Source organism: Ursus arctos, unplaced genomic scaffold (genome assembly GCF_023065955.2).
Source record: "Ursus arctos isolate Adak ecotype North America unplaced genomic scaffold, UrsArc2.0 scaffold_33, whole genome shotgun sequence".
In the NCBI taxonomy this organism is placed as follows: domain Eukaryota; kingdom Metazoa; phylum Chordata; class Mammalia; order Carnivora; family Ursidae; genus Ursus; species Ursus arctos.
In genome coordinates, this window is record NW_026623019.1 from 26,792,401 (window position 1) to 26,807,473 (window position 15,073).

The 15,073-nt window shown below is 49.9% G+C and overlaps 1 protein-coding gene across 4 annotated transcripts in view; it reads right to left on the reverse strand.

Annotated features, from left to right (window-relative positions):
- Positions 1 to 3,790: 3,790 nt before the first annotated feature.
- The window catches only part of PTCH1 (patched 1), a 61,583-nt gene continuing 50,300 nt past the window's right edge, over positions 3,791 to 15,073 (reverse strand). For all 4 annotated transcript variants that reach the window (XM_026518701.4, XM_026518700.4, XM_048218346.2 and 1 more), the window contains 5 exons: positions 13,600 to 13,742; positions 10,159 to 10,258; positions 9,384 to 9,638; positions 7,210 to 7,765; positions 3,791 to 6,691 (listed from right to left, as the gene is read on the reverse strand). In XM_026518701.4, coding sequence (XP_026374486.2) covers positions 7,211 to 7,765; positions 9,384 to 9,638; positions 10,159 to 10,258; positions 13,600 to 13,742 — 1,053 coding nt within the window. In that variant the 3' untranslated portion in view covers positions 3,791 to 6,691; position 7,210. The remainder of the gene's footprint in view (positions 6,692 to 7,209; positions 7,766 to 9,383; positions 9,639 to 10,158; positions 10,259 to 13,599; positions 13,743 to 15,073) is intronic.

The window sequence follows — 15,073 nt, forward strand, 5'->3', positions numbered from 1 at the left end:
ATACTTTGTGCACCTGGTTGTGCACCCCCCCCCCCCCCCCCCGCCGGGGTAGCCGAGGGGCCCAGAAGCTTGGTTGGAGTGCTGTAGACAGCAGGCGCCCAGACCTTTGAAATTAACATGGAAAGCACATGGGGGGAAAGGGAGGCCATAAGATAAGGGAATAAGAACATCAGACTGCACTAGATTCAGGTCTGAGGTCTGGCTTGACTCCCAAAGATGCTGGCGAATGTTAAGGATGTCACAGCACTTCCCCGGCCTTCTTGGGTCTAAGATGGCCAAGGCCTCGGACAGCTTTGGCCTTCCATGATTCAGGACAACTTCCCAGGATTCATGATAACCTTCCATGAGTCCATATCTGGTGGGAGCTGAAGAAGAAAAGAGAAAGCATCCGTCGGATAGAAGGGCCAAGTGTCCTTATTGACTCTTTGGTCCCTACAGAAGTATTTTGGGCACCAGCGGCTCTCGCAGCCCCTGGATGTTTTGAAGATCTTTGTCTCTGGGCGTTGTGTTCTATTCCACTTTTTTTCATGCCTCTTCCTCATTCGAATGGTCTTGTCCTAGTTTTGGTGGCCCTGTGGCCCTTTCCGCGGCATCGTCCTCATTCTCTGGACAGCTGAACACGTGCCCTCTGACGGAGAGCTGTTTCCTGCTCAGCCCGCAGCGGATCGCCTCCTGCTTTTCTCCCTTCCTGCCTCATCTTGCTTCCTGCCTTGCTGCACAGAGGCTCTCACCAGGAGTCCACCTACTGCTGCCGCTGATTGAAATTTGTAATTACAAAGATTATCCTTTTGGCATCTTCGTGTGGGTTTAAGGCTGCAGTCCTCACCAGTCCGAACTTGCTCATCAATGCCTCCTCCATCTATGTGATTTTTCCCTTTATAAAAACAAAACCGGTTCTGATCCACCACCACCCCTTTCCACGAGAATGTACGCTGCTGTCCGTTGTGTACAAAGATGTTGCTGTTGACGGAGGTATTTTCTGGGCTTGCTTTAGTGTGAACTCTTCTCTGGGTTTATTTTTGCTTTGGTGATAGCTAATATCACACTCCTGTGCCCTCGGTCGAGGTCCTGTGGGCAGGAAGCAATGAATGAAGAGAACACACTGCAGGAAATAAGAATGTAAAGGGGTTGGATTGACTGTGAGGAAGACGCGGCGGTGCTTGCCTCTTCTAGCGACGCTGCTCACTGGGGTGTGTCTCATTGTCAGGGCAAAGGCTCCCTTTCACTTGAAAGGCCCATTCTCTTTGCCCTCAGAAAGGGAATTCCTAAAGAGTAGGTGGGAACCAATGGTAACGAAAACACCCTGCCATGGAGAATGCACCTGCTTTGGCCAGGCCAAGCTTGATTTGGGTCATCTCTATGTAACAGAGAGCCCTGGGTCCCTCTGTTTTCCTGAGGTCCGCCAAGTTCTTAACAAGATCCCTAAAATGGCAGCTGTTGTCATTTCCGGGCAGGGAACCTTCACAGAAGATGGCGTCCAACATACTCTCGGTCACGACAATGTGGATGACGAGACAGATTTGTGTTCGAGGCGTATTCTCATTAGGTGCAACTTTCATTAAAAGTAATTAAAACTTGGCAAATATCCTTTTTGGGTGATTAATAGGCCATCTCCACTTCTCCTTTTCGGAGGTCAGTTGCCAGTTACCAAAATGAAGCACCTGCCTTTACATCAACGTGGCTGCTGCCCGAAATTCCGCAGCATGCAGCATTCCCCAAGCTGTTAAATATGCCCATCGTGCCAAAAATAATGGGGCCTTATGTTTACCTAAGTCCTGAATAAATATGGTGGATTTTGGGACACAAATCTGATTAAAAACTTCTCCCCAGGCCAACATGAAAAACTAAATTAGCTTACTTAGTTAGGTGTATGTAATTTATAAAGAATATAAAATTGGATGGCAATGAATGGTCATTTTGGTTGTATAAAACACGTCTAAAGGAAAGCGTCTCTCAATCTGAATTCCAATTAATGCAATTAATATTTTCCACGCTCAGTTTCAGGGAGTACTTATTCCCCATGGCCAAGTGAGCATTATGTATGAAGTTCACCACCGAAGGGCTTCAGGAACAGCCTGTTGATTAGACCAGGAGATAGGAGGGTGCGGTTATAAGACAGGAAACCCTGCTTAACACTTTACTCTTGTTTTTAGGTGAAGCACCCATTAAGGAGGATATCGTATTACCCCAAGCATCTTATTCAGTGTGGGGTCCACAGAGGTTCCCTCTGGGCCAGACCTCATCACAACCATCACTGCTTTCGACCTGCGGAAGTCTGCAAAGGCCACGCGTTATCTTTAGCTTATATACGGATGAGGATACAGAGGCTCCAAGGTTTCAAGCGACTTGCCCAAGTCAGAGTGGGTCAACAGCAACGCTCTCAGCAGCAAGGGCGGACGGGGGTCTGGCCTGCAGTGGCCTTCCTCCCCTGCCTGTGAGGTCAGAAGCCCACACCCTCCATGGGGATCCTGCCTCACAGTGGTGGCAGAGCACTGAAAAGGAATTCCTCTCTCTGGACTCCCAGACACAAATGCAGTTGGCAGGTCTCCACTCCTTCCCATGGACGAGCACGTGTTTTTGTGGAAAGACCGCACAGAGAAGCTGGCGTCTCTACATTGTTTTCCGATCTGGCCTGCGCTGGCTGTGTGGCCCACGTCAAATCATAGAGCCATGGCCACATGCAGCTGGAAGGGGTTTAGGGGTCGTCTCTGCTGGTGCATCACAACCACACACAGCTGGTTAGCACATGGATCCCTAGGCCTCACTCCCCGGATTCTGACTCCGTAGGTCTGGGGTGGCCCTGAAGATTCTGCTTTTCTGGAAAGCTTCCAAAGCACGCCAATGCTGCCGATCCTGGAACCCCGCCCGAGTATCACCGGCCTGGGATAACCCTACCTTAAAATGGGTCGGCGAACTGTCTCAGGGGCCAGTTAGTAAATCATCTTAGGCTCTGTAGGCTGCACGCTGGGTCACAGCTATAAAACTCTGCCACCGTGGCTGGAAAGCGGCCATACACTATCTGTATGTCAGTGGGTGTGTCTGTCTTCTGAGAAATCTTGACGAGAACGGGAGGCCCGTGGACTGCAGTTTGCTGACCCCTCACCAGGTGTTTGTAACAACTTGGGTCTCGAGTCCTTCCCCACCACTCCTTGCTTTCCGATGGGTGTGATAGTCCTTGTCTTATTTTCTGCACGGCTACGATGAAGAGGAAATGTAATCATATCACAAACACTCGGAGAAAGCCGTTCTGTGTCGGGCTACCCTGTTTAAGTGTGGGACCCTCATTATTTTAATCATCACCTTTGTCTTGATCAATGTCCCCTCTAATTATCAGGCATCACATAAAAAAACTAAGAATGTTAAGAGATGACAGAGGGGATCATCTTGAATGGTATTTAGGAACTTTCTTGGTGTCAGAAAATAAAAACCTAGAGTTCTTCTTATATCAGGAATGCTTCTGTGAGGTAGAACAAGAAAGGATTCTTCAGCAACGTTACTAAGACAAAGCACGAAGTTCATGGTGGCCTGACAGGCTAACTGCCTTTGTAAAACATTATAATTTAAAAAACATTCTATCAATAGGGGCACCTGGGTGGCTCAGTTAAAGGTCCGTCTCTTGCTTTCTGCTCAGGTCATGATCTCAGGGGCCTGGGGTCGAGCCCCACGTTGGGCTCCAGGCTCAGCACGGAGTCCGCTTGTCCCTCTCCCTCTGCTCCTCCCCGCTAGCACGCGCACACACACTCTCTCTCTCAAATAAAATCTTTAAAAAAAAATTCTATGAACAAAGACATAACCAACAAGTTATATTATTTTTTATTCATGTTAGAATTTCTATCAGTGTTTGAACATTAATATTTAGAGAGTTTGTACATTTTTGCCTTCCCAGGTTTAAAATGAGAACCACACTAGGTCACAAATGGTCACGAATACACATTTCACAATTGCATGAATATTTACTCAATCTCTCACTCTCTTAACACTGTTAAGCATTTTCTTTTCCTTGCTGTACTTTACAATGAAAAGTGTGCCCCACTCATGTCTCAGCAAAGTTCCAGACATTATGGATTCATCACATATAAATTCTTTAAAAATATACTTCTGTCAAAAGACTTGATGACTACTACTATGTACACTACAAAAATAAATTTTCATATAAATAAATTATATGGCATACTTTTATCTTTGTAATTGAAATGACGCAAACCCATTTCTGCCAAAACTGGCAGACAATGAGACCCAGTTTGAATATTTACTTCCTTTAAACTCCTTACACTAACACCTACCATGAGTCTTTAATGAAAATGTTATATACTCTGAACTATTTAACATTAGTAAGCACTCTATACAAATAAAAATTCTGTTCAAAAGTAAAACATAGCTGTAATAGTGTTTCCAATAGAAATAAAATCCCTGCATTTTTTGTTATAAACTGGCATGACAAATACTGTAGGAAAACATTCTTATGATACAAAATTATAAATATCAGCAAAGATTTAAAAAAAAAATGAAAACATCGAAATGAACAAACAAGACAGACAAAACAGAACTATTTTAAAGAGAGAGAGAGAAATTCTGGCTGCCTGCCTGCCCCGAGTTCTCCCTTTGCCAGCGTGACTGTGGGAGAAAGAGCCACACCACGCGGAAAGCGGGGCCGGGCGAGCTCTCGTGCACCACACAAGCCGGGCTCAGGAAAGGAGCAAGGAGGGCATGCCACGAGCCAGAGGGAAGCAGACCTCAGAATTTTGCACCATCTCTCTCTTGAACGCAGGACGTAAGTTTTCTGAGCAGAGCTGGGTGTTAGGTGGACAGACAGTGTGGCTGACGGAGGCACCAAACAGTAGACGCGGGCCCGCGGGGGCCCCTGGCACATGAACACACACACCTGGCGGCCACAGGTGGCTTCCAATTAGTATCTTACAGTTTTGTGGCAAGTTTTCGGGTCTGAGGTCACTATGCTGCTGGGTACTACTGGGAGCCCGTTGCCTTCTGACAGAGTTTCTGTGGGGACAGGAGGGCACAGTGGGAGCTGCCACTTGTGCGCTCCGACAGTAGCTGAGTCTGGGTACCGACGGCTTCCCTGCCACTCGCTGGTCTCCGGCTAGGGGCGGAGGAAGACCAAACCTCAGAGCAAGACAACAGAAGCGAGACAGAAGCAAATCTTTAAAAATAATGCCTGCTTGAGATCTGCCTCCATCCATGATCTTCAGTGGGGTGTGTGCAATGGACATCTCCCTGCTCTTCGGTCAGTGTCCCATCGAGAGAACACGAATAAGGCTGAGAGGAGGGACACAGAATTATTTCGGAAGTGTGTGCCCGTAACATTAACATTCACACACTGAGAAGGATCCTTCGGAAGCTCTTAGCCTGCAGAACTTCTGACTCCCTATCACCACACCGGAGGCTCCCTATTGATTTTTCAAGAAGATACAAACAGATCCAGAAAGCCCCAACCAACTGTGCCATTTAGGAAGAGGGGGGAGTTTAAATCGTAGGGACTCAAGACATCACCTCTGGATTCACTGTGGGCCCCGAATGAATAGGTTCTTCTACTCATAGCAGGGTCGTTGTCTCTGAAAGATTTCCAATCTGCCCTTAAGCTTTTGAGGGTGCGTGTGTGTGCGTGTGTGTCACGAGAGGTACAACGAAGGCTGCATGGAGTATACGTTCATGGCCCAGCTGAGGCTCACCACCAAGCGTGTTCTATAATGACTCTTTAATACCAAGGAAGATGAACAGATGTTGGCTCTAAACCCTGAGGTTCCAACGTCCACCACAACGATCCACGCAACGGAGCCCGTCTCCTCTGAGGCATGAATTGGGAGTCTCTGGATAGCAGCCAATGATCGCAAGAGATACCCTGGACCTGAAGCAAGTCTGGCGAAAGGATAAGGCGACATTCAGGGCTAGCTTTCCGCCAGCACCAAGCAACAGAGATAGCCTGACTCTTCCAGCCTAACTAGGGCAGAGCCCACTTAAGGATCACAGACAGTGAGAAGAAACAAAAAAAGAAAAAATAAAATAAAATCACAGTACAGTACATTGGGAAACCACACACGTGTTCACACACACACACACAGCCAAACAGAACCACCTCCAACACCACCTGGAGAAGCCACCGGGGTTAACGTACGTTCTTCATATCTGCTCATTAAACAACAGAATTATCACGCATAGCGTGTTTGAAAGTTAACGGTAACATTTCATACTACCACAGGGTTGTGATATGCAAATTTAAAATATTTTAAACAGAAACCTTTACAAAATAATCCTATTACATAAGCAATATTTGCATAGAATTATACAGGTAAATTATACAATATTTAAGCAGCAGCAACATATGCTGAAATTTAAGACTAAGTTAAGCTTGGTTGTGGCACAGAGACCCATGCACAAATCGGGAGGGGCCCCGCGGCGGCCTCCCCACCGCCCACTCTGGGGGCAGCAGTGGAGGAAGCCCAGATCGCACTATTTTACATCCGTTCCTTCGTATATTACATATGTGTACACCTCTTAAATATTTATAGAACTATTTCACAAAATAATACAATCGGTTACAGTAACGCAGAACTGCTATCCGGGTGCGCACGTCTGTGGAACTCGAAGCGGTTCTCTTCAAGCAGTTCGGGGGCGGGGCGGGGCGGGGAGGGGGGGCTTCCGATCTTTGGCCTCTTTGCTTCAGATTTTACTCACCCTTTAAAAGAAAGAAAAGTAAGTCAAACGAAGCAACAGGTGTATGAGTCCGTATTTAGAAAGCACAAAATCAAGGAAACTGGTCGATGGTATTAGAAATCGGGACGGGGAGCTGGGTGACGGCAGGAGGGGCTTCCCGGCGGTGGGTCCCTGCTCTGAGCGCTGGCGACGCGCTGTGTTCCCCGTTACCGCTCACCCAGCCGCCTATCACACATTCCTGTTATGGTGCTTTATCAAGATGGAAAGGCAGGTGACCGCTAGCGCCCCTGCGAACTTGCACTAACCCTCAACAGCTCAGCAGCGAGGGACCCGTGCGGGACTCGACCGGTTCCCCAAGGACGACAAAGCTTGGACGTGGCCTCTTTGCCTCGGAGTTTGCTGTGGGCCCCACTGATGCCCAGGGGCTCCCGAAGGATGCAGGCTGAGAAGCCCTGCTCTGGGCGCCCCCGCGTGTCCCTCCACTGCTGCCGAGGTGCAGGGAGTCCCGGACCAGCCCCCCCCCCCCCCCCCAGCACGCACCTCAGTTGGAGCTGCCGCCCCGGGGCCTCTCCTCACATTCCACGTCCTGCAGCTCTATGACTTCCACCTTGGAATCCCTCCTCTCGCACCGCACGTTAAAAGGCACGTGGGGGTCCTCAAACAGCCCGTGGTCAGTCTCGGGGTAGTCCCCGTAGCCCGGGCACAGGCCCCCTCGGGGGTTCCACGCGGAGCTGGGCCCGGGGGCAGGCGGGGGGTGTACTGCAACAGTCACGGACGCCGAGGCCGTCACAGTGGTGATGGGCTGGCAGTAGCTGGGTGCGGAGCTGCCCATGGCAGTGAACGCTGGGTGCCGAGGGTTGTTAGAACGGGCTCCCCGGGGGCCCGCACGGTCCCTATTGCTAGGGCCAGAATGCCCGTCAGTAGAAATTTCGAAAGCGTCTCTGCGCGGTCTGTAGGGGGGTGGCCGCAAGCCTTCTCTGGGGGGTTCCCTCCGGGGCTGCTGGCCTGGTCGTCCGGGAGGCAGGGACTCTGAGTCCGGGGGGGGCTGCTGTCGAGGGTTTGAGGGGGGGTGATGTCTCGCTTCGGGATGGACCACCTGCAGAGGGCGAGGGCAGGTTAAAACAGGCGGGCTGCTAACCCCAGCCGGGGCATCGCCCCTCGCTGCGCCCAGCCTTCCCGTTCTTGGCTCGGGCTCCCGCCGGCCACCCACACACCGCTCTTCACCAAGTGCTCAGTCAACCCCACAAATGGCTGGGAGAGGCCCCGGGGAGCCAACGGGCCCTCCACCCACAAAAGAAAAACCTGTTCTTTGAGAACCTCCACCACGTGGCAGAGGACGGCCTTATTTGGACCCTAGGTCCAGGCTCTGTCCAGCACAGCTGGCCGGACTCATATGGGCTGGCCCATAAATGCAGGGCTGTGGTCGGAGAGTACCCGGGCTGCCTCCCTCCCATAGTCTGCAGCCCCACCCTGTGCTGCAGGGTCAGATCCCCAGCTCCTCCTCTTTGAACACTGCTAAGCATCCGGCTCCTGCTCGCCCGAAGGCAGCGTGTTGGCAGGACTGTCTCTACCTACACTGTTGAGTACGGTAGCCACCAGGAACATATGGCTATTTCCACTTAAATGAACAAAATTCCAAATTCAGCTCCTTCGTTGCACTAGACGCATTTCAAGGGCTTGACAGCCACATGTGGTCAGTGGCTCCTATATCCGCGAGCACAGAGGGAGCATTTCCATCATCGTGGAAAGTTCTACGGGGCAGCGCTGCTCTGTCCGGTTGTTAGGAATCTGGTTTCTGGGTCTCTATACAAAGCATGGAGCAACACAGTGGCCACATCAATCAAAAGGACCGTGACCAACTTCAAAGTCGTTCAGCTTGTACCTATTTTTAGGCTCCCGCTGAACAAAACCAGATTCACACTGCAGCTCAGCAGGCACCGTCACGGGGGGTAAGAGGAGGAAAATTTAGGTTATTTGGTTGGCCTCTCTCTCTTTCATGCAAGGGCTGCTCTGGCCTGGGACTGGAATACCCATTTCCTGGAGGGACAGCAGGAGGCCTTCAGTGGGAGCAACACGAGTCTTAGAACCTTCCTCGGGTTTTGTGTCTGTGCTCTAGGCCTGGGGGGCTGAGGACATCCTGGGGAGCACAGAGTGCGGGACATGGCTGGGGCTCTCGGAGCCTCTGAGAAGGGGCTCTCAGGCTGCGTATGGCTTTCCCAAATTACCGAAGGCTAAGCTTCCCACTTCTGGTAAAGTCTTGGACATTAATAACTGAAATCATTCTGTGCCAAGGGCATTTACATGTAACAGGTGGGAGGAAAAAAAAATCACTCTGTTGGCAATAAAAACACCACTACATCTTTAAAAAAAGTATCATTCTAAAATGACATGCAGCCTAAAAAAAAAAAAAAGAAAAAAGAAAAAAAAGAGAAAAGCAGCAGCGGCAAGGCATGCTTTCCCTGTGGCCCTTAAGGTCAAATTGCACTTCGCCCGGACAAGATACATGGCAATGTAGCTCATAGTTAGGGTTACTGGCCCCCGCCCTTGGCAATCCACAGGACACCAGCCACATGCAACTGATGTTTTTATAGTTTAAGAGTCAAATATTGGCAATTTCAAAGGATTCTACCTAATCCCTACTTCATTTTAAACTCCTATCTGTCTGGGACCTGCCGCTCAGGGGAGGCAGGGGCTGTCCCCCCAGCGTGACTTACAGTGGAGCGGGCAAAGACAGGGTTTTCTGTGGCTTCCACGATCACTTGGTGGGCAGGGCCCCCGGTGCCCTGCTGGGCCTCATAGTGCCGAAGCTCTTCGCTGATGCCTGACACTGTCGTCTGAGAACTGTACTCTGAGTCAGAGGAATCCGACCCATTGTTTGCATGACCGGGGGGCATGGCAAACCGGACCACACTGGGGGGCGGCTCAGGGGAAGGGGTGGGCAGTCGGTTCAGCCCGTTGGCTGGAGACACCTATTTAAGGAAATTCCACATTAAAAGTGTTATCATCCATTTACCTGCTGGTCACACTCAAAGCAAAGCAAAGCACAGTACTGTTCAGGGATCTCTGTACCTGTCCCCCCACTGCCTCGGCCTCTCCCACTCCCCAGTGCTCACCGCCCCCACGCTGCCACCTCCGGGATCATCAGGCCTCGCAGCTAGAGCACAAGCTGCTTTTACACTTTGGAAAGGCAGGCTGTGCCCTTTTTACTTATTTTCAAGCCCGGATATTCATCTTGAGTGGAAAATGCTTCACTGATACAGAACTACAGGACGCAGACTGCCAGGTTGGTTTAAAACACCAAAACAAACGCGGTACGACATCCCCCAAACTATTCCGTTGAGGAGAAAAAAGCCAAAGTCATCAAAATGTTTACTGAGAAAGTAAACAGTAATGTTGAGATACCTAAATATCTCAACAAACAGGGACCCTGGGATAAAGAGCGTTCTGGTGGCCTGAGAAGGGTACATTATACCTCGTGTGATTACTGACCTCGGGGTACGGTCCGAAGAAGGACAGAAGGACTGGGAGCAAAACCAGCCCGTTGAGAACGCCCAGGATTGTCAGGATTGCCAGGACAGCAAAGAAATACCTTGAAGATAAAAGGGAAACCGGAACATTCACTGTGGTGAGATGAAGCCAGCTTCACGTGGCCAAATATTACGCAGCACGTCCAGAAACCCCCAAATTAACAAAGCCCACACGGTTGCAAAGGCTGTTATAAAACTGTGGTTCCAATTCAGCATGAGATTAGGTTTTTTTTTTCTTTTTTTTTTTTACCTTGTGACTCTCAAGGACTACATTCCACAACCCAAAGTGTTAGTTCGTGAAGGGAAGAGAGAAAAATTAGTGTGTTAATTTGCTGAAATCTCCTGGCATGTAATGTTATTTATGAATGTGTTACACAAACACAAAAATATGGAATGTGAGCTGAATGGCTGAGCAGATTGGAAGCACAAACACAATGCAGAGGGGCCCCGTCCGCGAAAACCCAGCAGAAGCTAACAAATGAAGTGAAGGGTGTAGAATTTAAACAATTTAGCTCAGGAGGAAAAGCAGCCCACTTCTGCAGGCAGCTAATCCACTGTGAAATGCTTCTGCATCTCGGAGCAGAATCTCTAATTAAGTCTCCAGCGTATCAGGTAAGGCTTTCCCTGGGCTTTCATTAATCACAACTTTCTGCCTAGAATTCTGTGAGTTCCAGTTTTACCAAACGGCTCCAATTGCAACCTTTTTAGCACACAAGAACCAGCTTTCTGCAAAGAAAACGCTGCCCATTCTGTGGTTGCTGGGGCGTTTGCGGGGGAGGGCGGTCCACAATGAGGGGGCTGCTCCGTGGGCCAATCTTTTGTTGAACAATTTAGCATCTCTGAATACTCTTGTTTTGCGTCAGCCAATTCGAACATAAAGGCCGCAGCACCATGAAGAAGAGGAGAGTGCACAAGTGGCCCTGCTTTCCCACCACTGAGGGCTAAGGTCTGGGATCCCTCATGAATACCAAGGTAAACCTGTCAGCTCCGGACGCTGCACACAGCTGGAGGGAGTGGGCTCCACGCAAGTGCACGTCTTCTGGAACTAACAGTATCTGGGGCAATTTTGCTGGAAGGAGGCTGCGGTGGGGGAGAGCTCGGGATGTTCTGGGAAGAGGGAGGGCAAGATATCTATCTGTTAATGGCCCTCGTGATCATAAAACAGAACAGGCACCCAACTTTGCCATGACTATATATGTTTCGACATTAGATGAAAGGAGCGAGAATCCCTATAAAAATACAAATACCTCGCAGCTATTGTAAACACTAGAAACTTCTGAGCTGCATTAGTAAAAAGCAAGCCGCCAATGTCTTGCTCTAATGTAAACTGCGGGAACTTCAGGCTGAAGCATAGGTCAGCAGCAGCATTAAGACATTTGCATCCCATCCATCTAACTGTAGAATAAACAGACCAATTAGATTTCTGACGGCTTAGCGTATACAATGTCTGCTCATTTAGTTGACCTCGGTGAGGGCTTTATCAGGTTAATCCATCCCGTTCTAGAAAATGGGAAGCCCTTTTAAGTGCTTGAAACAAGAACCCTGATATCTCTGGGAGAGAACAGGAAGCCACAGGTTAGATGAGAGCTGGGATTCTGCCTTCCATCCTGGTTCCCAGCTGGTCGCTCCAATTCTGGCAAAGATCCCCCTCGGCGTCCCAAGGCAGAGTGAGATCCTCTGCGATCCCATCGCGCCCAGCGTTTCCCATGCTTCCGAGTGGCTTGTGAGCTCCCTCTCCCCCCACAGACTGTAAGCCACACGGAGGGGGGCGGGGTCCATGTTACTTGCTGCTGAGTACGGTGGCACTTACAAGGTGCTTGTTACATTGTGTCGAGGGAGAAATCACGCAAAAGAAACTCTCCTTGACACAGGGGTTTTATACCGTAAAGAAACATCTACTAACGCCCGGATACGCATATGCTAAGGAAATAAAGGAAAAGCCAAAGTCAAGTTAAGAGCTGAAAATAAAACTCCGGCCAAAAGCCTGATCTCATTTAGGCATACATCTACCTGGTACTGCAAACAAGAACGCACTAATTGGCTCATCGGCTGATGAACAGTGCTGTGTTGAGAAGACCAGCAGCATGGGTATCACCTGGGAGCTGGCTGGAACGGCAAACTCCGCTCCACACCCTCCCTGCCCCCCACGAAATCCGAGCTGATCTGCAGAGCCTGGGATGATTCATGAGCACATTATGGTCTGAGAAGTTCCGGTCCACACTGGGATCGCCGCCCCGGCTCTCTGTGAGCCCGCACTAACTACTCCGAGGGAATGCTGGCACTCCTTCGAGGAAGGCTTCGTCTCTGCTGCCCAACTGCCCAGTGGGGTAGGCCACAGACCAATGGCCTGATCTTTTTTCTGTAATAAGGAAACTTGGACTGAAACTCAAAACCCTTCTCTTTTCACTTGAAAATGCAAGACCTATCACAGGCCCACACAGCGAGAAAGCCTGGTGAGATTCTCTGTCCAGATTCCTGAAGCATGCCACGCCAGGCAATCACGTCTCACATTCGGTTCTGCTTTACCGTGATTCTAATTCGGGACTATCTTTCACTTCTGGATGGTTCTGGCCTTGCCCCTTCACGGAGCAGCGGCGTTCCATCCAAGAGTGGCTACGTCCCAAAGCCGTGGGGGCTGTTCACAGAAGAAAACAGTCTCTCCCTGCAGGGCTCAAATTTTTTTCAGAAGGCAAACTTGCTCTCCTTTTCTACGTCACAAACTCATAGTCTTCATAAATCCACCAGAAACTGCTTGCCTGGGGATCCAAAAAGAAGTTTCCAAACTAGGTCTGGATTTCCAAATTTGACACCCAAGTCACACATTTACTGCTCCCTCAATCTTACTAAGAACTTGAATGTGAAGTCTGGGCATGCTACCTTTGCTTTTTAGAAGAAGAAAACGTAGGTGACAAGTTTAGGTATTTCTAAGTTTTCTTTTCTATCGATTTGAAAGAGAAGTGAAGGTCAAACTCTGCAGCAAAGGGAAACCAAGGTCAGAACTGGGTTCCGGGTGGTCCCCTGGTTTCATGCTGTGGAACTCTTTGCTGCTAGTCACACTCTCCATCTCCCCCCCCCCCACCCCCAAGATGTTCCCTGCGTCGGCTCTAGAAGGAGCTTGTCCTTCTACCTCTCGGTGGGTCTCTGAGGTAAGAAACTGAACAGATGAGCTGCAGACTGTGGCGATCATTTCACAGTGTATTTGTAGAGCAAAACATCACGCTGTGTACCTTACAAATATATGGCTTTTATTTGTCAGTCATACCTCAGTAAGTCTGGGGGAAAGAGAGTAGAGTCACGATGAAGGCTCGCTGCTATCTATGGGATACAGACGGAGACACGCAATGGAGTTCCTAAGAGTGACAGTGATTCTTAGAAATTAAGAACCGTCTCCCCTCCTGCTTACCTGACAATGAAATCAAACTCAGATCCTGCAAGCATCAGCACTCCCAGCAGAGTGGAAACGGCGCCGTCCAGGACGGGTGCAAACATGTGCTCCAGGGCGAGCACGGCCCTGCGGTTCTTATCGCCAATGGCCGTTAGAAAGGCCTGTGCAAAGAGAAGAGGCGGGATGAGCAGATTCCGGGACGGAGCGCGGTCCGCAGGCAGCTCTGTCCAACATGCTACCAGCTGTCTTACTCGGTCTGTACAGACCTTCTCACATCTTCCTTTCTAGCTCCTGGGGTATTTAATCTGGGTTGCTCAAGTACGTAAATCGAGGCTTATGCTAAAATGGCCTGTCCGGGATACTGGGTCATATTCGGTGTGGATATAAATCTTGAACAACGACAAGAAAAGACAGAAAGCATATTTACTTTAAATTAAAAAACCAAACCCAAACCACACAAACATGAGCAAAATGTCCCCTTCTTTACGCTGCTGCTCCCCTCGTGTTTCCTCCCCAACCTGCATGGTCTCACGGCTTCAGCATGGGAGGCCCACTGTGTGAAGACGACAGCACCCTTCCTGATTCTGCGAGAGGTCAAGATCTTACTCCCCAGTGGGCTTAGTTGAGGGCTGTGTGCAACTGGGTGCCAACTACGTATTTCCTCGTGATGACGCCGAGTTTCCATTGCCGTGTTCATGCTGACGTGTCTGTGGTACACCTGGGCACCGCGGAATTCAAACCACGCCTGCTCTAACTCTGTGTGGTCATACCCCACCTCCTTCACTCCCTGAAGCCCCGCTAGGCCAAGCATGCTACTGATACCAAATGGCAACTTTATACAGTGAGCCCCAGCGTATCGGACTGTTGGCTGGACGGGGTGACCCAGGACCATTTTAATGGGAGTCAGTTCCTGTTATCCCCTGCCCGGCCCTTCGTTGGGACCCCAACAGGAGCCGGCCCAAGTCCTTTCTCTGCCTGAAAGCTAAAGGCTGCTCTGGGATATGCTGAGAAGAGAAGGCTCAGGAACTCTGCAGGCCACAGCTCTTAGAAATCAAGGCCTATCACACCTGGGGTGCACCTCTATTCCTTGTGCAGCTTCTGGGAGAGCACTAAGGTGGTTCTCTTGAACAGATGAAAAAAGAAAAGTATACAAAAATGTGCTATGAGTTTCCGTACTTTTCTCCCAAGTGCGCGTGCTCTAGACTGCGCGTGCTCTTTCAGAGTGCAGAAGGCGTTAGGGTCAACGGAATCGCCTTTCCGTCTCGGGAGGAGAGCACCAAGACAGCCTGGCATCATGTCACCTTGTGCCATCCTTGGGCCACGAGGCTGCAAGGGTCAGGCAGGGTTTTATCATCTCACGCCCACCTTAGTTGTGGAAACAGTGAACTGACGGGAACCCCGAGTCCGTGAAGAGTGCTCTTCGCTAACTTTATTCCATCATTTTACAAACCTCGAGAGAGCAGTGCCTGCCTGCTGTACGCAGACCTACCCA